At 44.9% G+C, this 8775-nt stretch overlaps 2 protein-coding genes across 5 annotated transcripts; both read left to right on the forward strand.

Moving 5' to 3' along the window:
* The first annotated feature begins 89 nt into the window (after nucleotides 1–89).
* On the forward strand, nucleotides 90–3927 carry LOC122827226 (actin-related protein 3). Its single transcript, XM_044109934.1, has 12 exons — nucleotides 90–286; nucleotides 1343–1398; nucleotides 1477–1601; nucleotides 1708–1818; nucleotides 1905–2000; nucleotides 2243–2350; nucleotides 2425–2568; nucleotides 2656–2829; nucleotides 2907–2999; nucleotides 3088–3213; nucleotides 3281–3364; nucleotides 3439–3927. The coding sequence occupies exons 1-12, from the start codon at nucleotides 243–245 to the stop codon at nucleotides 3532–3534; spliced, it is 1257 nt and encodes a 418-aa protein (XP_043965869.1). The 5' UTR covers nucleotides 90–242; the 3' UTR covers nucleotides 3535–3927.
* An 86-nt stretch (nucleotides 3928–4013) lies between these two features.
* LOC122827227 (transmembrane protein 182-like) lies at nucleotides 4014–8570 on the forward strand. 4 transcript variants are annotated; one of them, XM_044109936.1, is made up of 5 exons: nucleotides 4014–4307; nucleotides 5572–5668; nucleotides 5738–5851; nucleotides 5917–6054; nucleotides 7858–8570. In XM_044109936.1, the coding sequence occupies exons 1-5, from the start codon at nucleotides 4140–4142 to the stop codon at nucleotides 8121–8123; spliced, it is 783 nt and encodes a 260-aa protein (XP_043965871.1). In that variant the 5' UTR covers nucleotides 4014–4139; the 3' UTR covers nucleotides 8124–8570. The 4 variants fall into 4 exon arrangements, with proteins under 4 accessions (XP_043965871.1, XP_043965870.1, XP_043965873.1 ...); XM_044109935.1 differs by having other exon boundaries at nucleotides 7905–8570; XM_044109938.1 differs by lacking the exon at nucleotides 7858–8570 and adding an exon at nucleotides 7517–7831.
* Nucleotides 8571–8775: the final 205 nt, after the last annotated feature.

Consider the following 8775-nt stretch of genomic DNA (forward strand, 5'->3'; position numbering starts at 1 on the left):
TAGCTATCTTAAAGCCTTAACACATGCTTGTTGCAGTGCCAGCTCGGTCCAGCTGAGGGCGCTGTTTCCGCCATGGACCTGCTGACTCTGCATTAGAAGCTGCTGCCACGGAATCCGGAAGTGTTTCCGACTCGGCGGCTCTTCATTCAGGCTGCTGCGGTGGAAACTCTCCTCTCCAGCCCATCCTAGCCTCTCTTTGGGGTCGGTATCTTCGCGTTTGGGTCGTGAAGCGGAGCGGAACCATGGCAGGTCGGCTCCCGGCTTGTGTTGTTGACTGCGGCACCGGGTGAGTGAGGCTGCCCGCTTGCTTCTGTTGAAGCCCCTGTCAAACTTCCAGCTAACGCCCTGGAAGCCGCTGTCCGGGACTACGCTGCGTCCCTTTCCTCCGGTAAGCTCCGTCCAGCCAGCCGGCCTGCATGGAGCTGGTGGAACCCCTGAAGCGGCTCGAACCGTCCAGCGGCTCGGTTCGGACCGTTTGAGGGGCTGGAAGCGATGATTAGCCGCTGCTAGCTGCTGGAGCTAAAGCCACTTCCTGGAGAGTTCACCCCTCAGACAGCAGTTCCTACCTGGGTTGATCACACCCAGACCGGGCTGACCTCCAGGCTGCAGCACACTTTATCATCATCATCATTATTATTATTATAAAGTACACGTAATTACGTCCTACAATGCATGGATATTTAGTTTACATTGTGAAAACTTTCTACTTATTATACTGTTGTAATTAAATTTGATCAAGTTTCATTGACTGCCAGGTTGTTTTTACATCTTTTATTGTTTATTTTGGTTTTCTTCCTATGTTTTTCTGTGACTTGTTGTGGCTGTATATTCATATTTCCTATATGCTTTACACAATTATTTTCAGTACATGTATTGCATTTAATAATTAGCTTTTCAGTTTATCCATTGCTTTGTTTAATGAATTAAATTTTTTTAAATAAATTTTTTATTGTATTTTTTTGTGTTTATGTGTTGAATTCTATAGTTATTTTTGTGTTTTTAGCTTATGTTTTAATTTATTTGAGCATTTATGAAATGTACATTTTTTTTTAGTATTTTTACATTTATTTTATGCCTTTTTAAAAAATGAATTAAAACTAATTTTACAATCAAAATTTTTACATATATGGCAATTTCATTTATCTTTAATTAGTTTAAAAAAAAATTTACTTATTCATTTTAGTTGTAAACATTTAGTTTTATTTATCTCATTTATTTTCTGATATTTTCTAATCCCAATCTATTTTTGAGTTGTCCTGTAGTGAACAGATCCATTGAGCATTTTTCCAAGCAACCAAACTTTAACTCTTATTAAAAGTTCTGTTGTTTGGATCTTCTCCAGGTACACAAAGCTTGGATATGCAGGAAACACGGAGCCACAGTTCATCATCCCGTCATGTGAGAACCCCGGAAGCTGCGTCTCTCTGCTCTGATGATGATGTCATCCTGCTGACAGTCTGCTGGTTTCTGCTGCAGGTATTGCGATCAAAGAATCTGCTAAGGTGGGAGACCAGGCGCAGCGCAGGATGATGAAGGGCGTCGACGATCTGGACTTCTACATCGGAGACGAAGCCATTGACAATCCTTCATACGCAACAAAGGTGAGTTGGCGCTGAAGCGGCAGTCAGGGTCAGGGGTCACTGACCCTGACTCGGCCGTGTCAGGGCAAGTCAGGGTCAGTGGTGTTGACGCCTCTTTCTCTCGCAGTGGCCCATCCGTCACGGCATTGTGGAGGACTGGGACCTGATGGAGCGCTTCATGGAGCAAGTCATCTTCAAGTACCTGCGGGCGGAGCCGGAGGACCACTACTTCCTGCTGGTACGGACCGAAGGACAGAGGTGACTGGAGGACGGAGTGGGAACGTTTGTGGTAATGATGGATTCCGATTCTGGTTCTGTGTGCAGACAGAGCCGCCGCTCAACACTCCTGAGAACAGGGAATACACGGCCGAGATCATGTTCGAATCCTTCAACGTCCCGGGTCTTTACATCGCCGTCCAGGTACGACCAACCCCTCAGACCCGTCTGACTTTAGATCTGGTTCTCAGAGAGGAAGAGGAAGTTCCTCCAGGAAGCTCTGACTCTCAGTTCCTCTATTAAAGAGTGACTTATTTCTCTGTGTGTATTAATAACACCAGTTATTAGTTAGTTGGTAACCTTGTGTTGGTAAATTACCATGGTATTGGTTGTTTACCCTGATGTGTTTAGTTAGTAACCCGGTATTGTTTAACTCCTTGGTGCAGGCTGTCTTGGCGCTGGCCGCCTCCTGGACGTCCCGGCAGGTTGGCGAGCGGACGCTGACGGGAACCGTGATCGATAGTGGAGACGGCGTGACGCATGTCATCCCGGTGGTAGGTGTCACTTCCTCTCTTTCTGTCTCCTCCTTCCTGTATGCCTCAGCCACATTGGTTTCACCTCCCCCCAGGCTGAAGGCTACGTCATTGGCAGCTGCATCAAGCACATCCCCATCGCCGGTCGAGACATCACCTACTTCACCCAGCAGTTGTTGAGGGAAAGGGAGGTGGGCATTCCTCCGGAGCAGTCGCTGGAGACGGCCAAAGCTGTTAAGGTCCGTACCTCACTGTTCATCTGCTCAGCCACCAGAGGGCAGCACAGCAAGGGAGATGTAAAAATGTCTGACCTGTTCTCCCAACAGGAGCGGTTCAGCTACGTCTGCCCCGACCTGGTCAAAGAGTTCAACAAGTACGACACGGACGGCTCCAAGTGGATCAAGCAGTACACGGGCGTCAACGCCATCACCAAGAAGGAGTTCACCATTGATGTGGGCTACGAGCGCTTCCTGGGCCCAGAGATCTTCTTCCACCCAGAGGTGCCTACAGAACGTGTCCAGATGGAGCTCTCTGGTCCGAAACAATGAGTTTTAACAGAGTTCTCTCTCTGATCCAGTTCGCCAATCCAGACTTCACTCAGCCCATCTCGGAGGTGGTGGACGAGGTCATCCAGAACTGCCCCATCGACGTCCGACGTCCTCTCTACAAGGTAGAGACAGTTCAGACGCTAGTACATAACCATAGATGCCACTAGACCCAAACAGTCGATGTTGATTCATGCGTTGTTTGTCCTGCAGAACGTGGTTCTGTCCGGAGGTTCCACCATGTTCCGGGACTTTGGCCGGCGCCTGCAGAGGGACCTGAAGAGAACGGTGGACGCCCGGCTGAAGATCAGTGAGGAGCTCAGTGGCGGCAAGCTGAAGGTAAGCCGTCAGCGTTTCATTCTCTAACTATGTACGTTTTAATGACACGGGTCTGTTTGGGTCACAGCCGAAGCCCATCGACGTCCAGGTCGTCACCCACCACATGCAGAGGTACGCCGTTTGGTTCGGAGGGTCCATGCTGGCGTCCACTGTGAGTATCCCCCTCCTCTCCACATTGTTGGCATTTCACTGTCAGCAGAGCCAACCTGAGGTCTGTCTCTGCAGCCCGAGTTCTACCAGGTGTGCCACACCAAGAAGGACTACGAGGAGATCGGGCCGAGCATCTGCCGCCACAACCCCGTGTTTGGGGTCATGTCCTAGTTCAAGACAGAAGAAGTGTTTGTACGACACAGTGACTGATTGGAACGCAGCGAGACGGACCAAACAGACCTCCTGAACATCACAGGAACCAGAAGTTCTGGTTAAATGTTTCATTTCTCTTCACTGGGTGGTCATTAATCCCCCTTTCTGTGAACGGGCCACAGCATCTCTGGGTTGTCATGGGAACACTTTGCAAAAACACCTGAAGCTTGTTTTTATTTGTTGAAAGGTAATCAGATACTCTGCAGTGTGCATCTTGTTTGTTAGCATTGATCAGCAGCCTGATTAATAAATGAACAATTTTTCTATTGCCTCTGTCTGTCATTCTGGACAGCCTGGTTCTGTACAAAATCTGCATTTCTAAATGTAATAAATGCTAAGCAGGTGTTTCTAGCTGTGACCGTGTCTGTCTATTCCTGCTCTTCTATTCCTGGAGTGTAACCGGACCTCTTCCTGCTTCGGCTGGTCCGTAGGAACCATTTAACTGCTCTATTCCTTCAGGACGACGCCATGCCTGGGCGTTAAACTCCTGATTCACAGTGAAAGTCTCTAGAACTGAAAGACCTGAAGGTACGGAGCTAATACTGACACCAGCAGAGGGCGCCATGTCTGCTGCAGACAGGATGAAGGTGCTCCTCTTCCTGGCCTTGTTCTCCGGAGCCTCTGGAGCATTGTTCACGCTGCTCTGCTGCGGGACGGAGTACTGGCTGCTGGCCGCCGAGTCCTGCAGCCGTACCCGAGAGGAGGACGACAGGAAGAGGAACACCTTAAAGGTAAACTGTGAAAACACTACTGAGCCATTACAGCCAAAGGTACATAAACTAAAACAATGTAAACCCTGAACACCTGCATCAAATCAAAGAATCACTGCCGCGTTCTTGGAATAAATGGCTAATAATTAGAATCAAGGTCAATTTGAGAAGCTAAACATAATAAACTATAACCTACAAGGTGTGGCAACGCAATAGTGGAAAGACATCCTTCATGAGAGCCGTAAAGAACCAACTGTTGCAACATTGAGATTGATATATCCCACCAGTTCTTCAGGCTGGTTGTTCTCTTGAGGTCAAGAAGAAATGTTAAAAATATCACAAGCTTAAAAGAAGCTATTTAAAAAAATCACAGTGGAACGGGACTCCAATTATTTGAGGAATAATTGAGGAAAATTCACGTATTTGTGATTCAGCAGGTTAGGAAGCAGAATGACGGACCGCCGGTTAGTTTCCTTGGCACTGATTGGCTGAGCCCTCATATTGTAGCTGTTAGCTTATGTGCTAGCGCTAAGGCGGTTTCCACTGTCATTATTGGTGCATATTACGGTATATTTGGTGTTTGGGAAATTAAAATAGAGTTTTTAGAGGAGGTATCAAGTATTTCACCTATTCATGGTGGTCAACAAGACCTTGCGGAGGCCTTTGAAGTCGCAGGTCCTCGAAGCCCCGCCGGACGTGAGTAATATGGGCCGTCATACTCACCAATACCACGGTATATTCAGACCCATTCACTAAATTAGAATATTATTAAAAATCAAGTTGTTATATACGCTTATTCATATGTGTGAAAGCCTTTATTTCAATGAGTTATGATTTTTTTCAAATTTAAAATTAGAATATTACATCAGACCAATAGAAAACTATTTTAAAAAACTGAAATGTGTTTATTTCCTACCTAAAGGTTATTTTCAAAAGGTACTTTAATCAGATAAGCTATACTCATTGAGACGTCTATTTTAATTTATTGAATATAGGGTGAACGTCTTCATCTGAAACGGTTTTTATTATTTAACTGAAATGGAAGAGAATCTGTATATTTGTCCTGGTTTTGACAGTTTACTCATCAAATATGGCGTCTGGTCACACCATGACTCTATATGAGACTTCCTGATCTTAGTGGTTGGGTATAGACGTTTCCTACAGAGTTTTCTGGGGAACAGAAAACTACTAAATGGCTCCTGTTGTGTAGAAATGTCCCACAGTCAAGTGATTCTGTTGGCAGCAGGAGTCGGTGTTTATCTGTTGAAGTTTCTGTCTCTTTCAGCCAGAGGACGGGGTGACCATGTTCCACCAGGGTCTGTTCTGGCGCTGCTTTTTCACCTCTGCCTCCTCTGATTTCTCCATCCTGGACTTCTGGATCAGTGAGAAACCCCGTAAAGCATAAAACGGTGCCATCACATCAGTTTAAAGCTGCTTTTCTCCTTCCTCAGCGGGTCGCTCTGAGTCAAAGACCTGCCAGCCTGCCTTCCTCTTCCCATTTCCTGCACCCCACCCGGCCTTGACCGGCTTCCCCTCAGAGCCGTACCAACCTGCCTCCGCCATCGGTTGGTACAATCACACAGAGCGCACCCACTCTGACAATCCCCCACTGAATCACCGGTTTGTTCAGTCTTCAGAACCTTCTGGAGCATCTTCCTCGTCTCAGGCGTGACGGCTGTCGTCATTGGTGGACTCCTGGTGCTATGTGCTGCTCCTCTGACCAATCGTAGCCTCTATAGCGCCGGCGGGGCTCTACATGTCTGTGGAGGTAACAATCAGCAGAGTTCACCTGATGCATCATCAAAAAGTTCTTTATTTCAAAATAGTAATATTCTTACGTAAACCACTAAAGGGTGCATTCATGGAAAGTATGTTGGAAAACAGAACCAGTAGTTGCCTTTAATTCATATAGAGTTTAAAAGAACACATTAAAAGTTCTTCAAAAATATGTGAATGCTTATTATTTTTGATAAATTATTACTTTTACTCAGTAGTATAAGCTGAGCTTATTTTTTCGTTTAGCACTTTAGTGTCTTTGCTAACTTTTGAAGATGTTTTGGCATCCTTACCTTCCCCGAAATAAATTTTTCCAGACGAAACTGAACAAGTTTTAGGTGCGTTGGTAGGGAGGCTTTTGGAGAACCAACATATCTGCGACAAAGGCTTTAAGTTCAAGCTATAAATATAAATATAAACTACACATGTAGCTTTAGGATGGGACTTAAATAAAATGTAACAAGTTAAATTCTTTGTGTTTTTATGGTGCGTATTAGAGGCTTCACCAACAGCTCCAATGTCTGTGCTAATAATCCAAACATAATGTATCGTGTTCAAGATCCAAACTAATGTGTTTAAGGTCTAATGTTTGCTTAAATAAAATCAAAAAAGTTAAAATATTCCAAGCACAAGCTTTGATTTCTATCTTGAGTTTTAAAAGAGTACAGAGCTGAATTAGAAAACCAAAGTACCATCCCGATATATAAGCGAATAAAATATCTTGCTTAAGATTCAAAGACATGTTTTAGTAAAATTAACTTCCTAAAGGATATAGCTAATGTGACGAGCTTTTATAAAAGTGACATTATTCTATAAAAATGATTTAATTACAAGTTTCTTCAGAATTAAGTAAATTTTTTCCTTCTTTCTTAAAATATAGAAAATTCCAGTTTCTTCATCTGCTAACAAACAAGCCAAGAGAAAAATGACTGTAAAAATCCAATAGGTATTTTTAGACGCTGTGCTTTTAGATGTAATGCTTCCATTTCGCTGGTCTCCCAAAATAATCGGGCGATAACAGAAGCATGTGATCCCGTAAAACGTTTTGTGTCCGGCATTTGCTTTGAGTAAACCGCTGAAGTCGAAGACCGGCTTCAGAAACGCCTCCAGTTGAATCGTCTGCAAATCTGGAAGCAAATGACAGACGGCAATTATATTTTGGGCCCAACATTTGCTGGAGAGGACGATAAAATAAGTAAAAGGAGTGAGCTTGAAGGTAGGCTTTGTGTAAAAAAAAAAAAAAAAAAAAGAACGAAGCATCCGGTGAAAACGCTTCAAGGACGACTTCCCACTCCATCATCTGCCAAAGATCAGCAAAAAAATATATATATATAACAAGTTCATGTCAGTCTGCGCACAAACAATTCTTTTTGTCATTTAATAGAAAAACAAACCAGCTTTGAACATGACGATTCCAACTAATAATAGTACAAACTGGCTTGTTTCTTCTTGAGACGGGAGAGGAAAACATTACCCGCTGAGCCTTGGGAACAGCTGCGGGTTTCCAGCCCGGATGCGGCGAGGACAAAAGCCTCGTAAGCGACGCGGTGACAAAACACGACAGGCGCGACACGAGACGGGGTTGAACTGAGGGGACGGTTGTGAACACGCGGAGCCTCCTGAAACGACGACGTGTGTCTGACTTCTGTCGGCTGCGGAACACAAAAGGCGCTGTCACGTCGCGACGCTTCGCTTTGCTATTGTCTGGGTTTTGTTTGCTTCTTTTGAAGTTGAGAAGGGGAGAATTAAAAGGCTTTGTTGACGATTGTTGTTGCCTTCTTCATGTGTTTCTGAGGCGTGTGCCTGCTGGTCGTCATGGTGATGTACCTGGTGTGGGTCCAGGTGCTGGACACCCTGGAGCAGTTCGCCGTCCATCAGCGCGGCCTCTCCGGCTGCCCGTCCTACCAGCTCAGTGTCCAGCAGGGCCCGTCCTTCCTCTTGGCGCCCGCCGCCGGCTTCCTCTGCCTGCTGGCCGGACTCCTCTTCATCCTGGTGGGGCGCGGCGTTCAGGGGATCCACTCGGACCCAACCATCCCCGGCCCGTCAGAAACCGAGCTGTGATGAGCGTGTCCTCTTCAACAAACTCTTTGGGACAAAAATTGAATTGTAGCATAAATTAGTAGCAATTTATGCTACAGGTATTCAGAAATATATATTTTTTAATTATCTTAAACCAAAGAAGAGAGAGACATAAATCAAAAGATATAGACACTTTAGGTTTGCTTTTTATTGTAAACCAAATTGTTTCTTTATTTTTTAGAGAATGATTCTAGGAAAAACGCTCTTCTTCCTTGAAATTATTCAGCTAAATGCCTGGAAGCTCAAAGAGAAGCCTTCTGCTTTACACTTGTTGAAGTTGTTACTTGCATATTTTGTTACAGTCATATCAATGTGCATCTGTTTATTTTAAAAAGGCTGCTGTTTGCTTTTGATTCTGGTTGACCATGACACAACCTGATTTATGATTTGCTGTTGACGTCCCGTGGAACAAAGCAGCTGAACGTCTGAGCTATGGTTTGTTTTATTTCGTTGTGTTTCTTTATATCCGTCACTCTAACGTAGCCTTCATATACACTTCCTTTTGATTCTCATCTGCCTTCAATGGTCAGTCTAGGCTTTCTCCCATTGACCTGGATTCTTTCAGCAGATCCTCCTCTTGGCTAACCAGCAAACTAAAGGAGAACTTGTGAACTTCTGTGCCGCTTTAGACTTG

Source organism: Gambusia affinis, linkage group LG24, assembly GCF_019740435.1.
Source record: "Gambusia affinis linkage group LG24, SWU_Gaff_1.0, whole genome shotgun sequence".
NCBI classification, from domain to species: Eukaryota; Metazoa; Chordata; class Actinopteri; order Cyprinodontiformes; family Poeciliidae; genus Gambusia; species Gambusia affinis.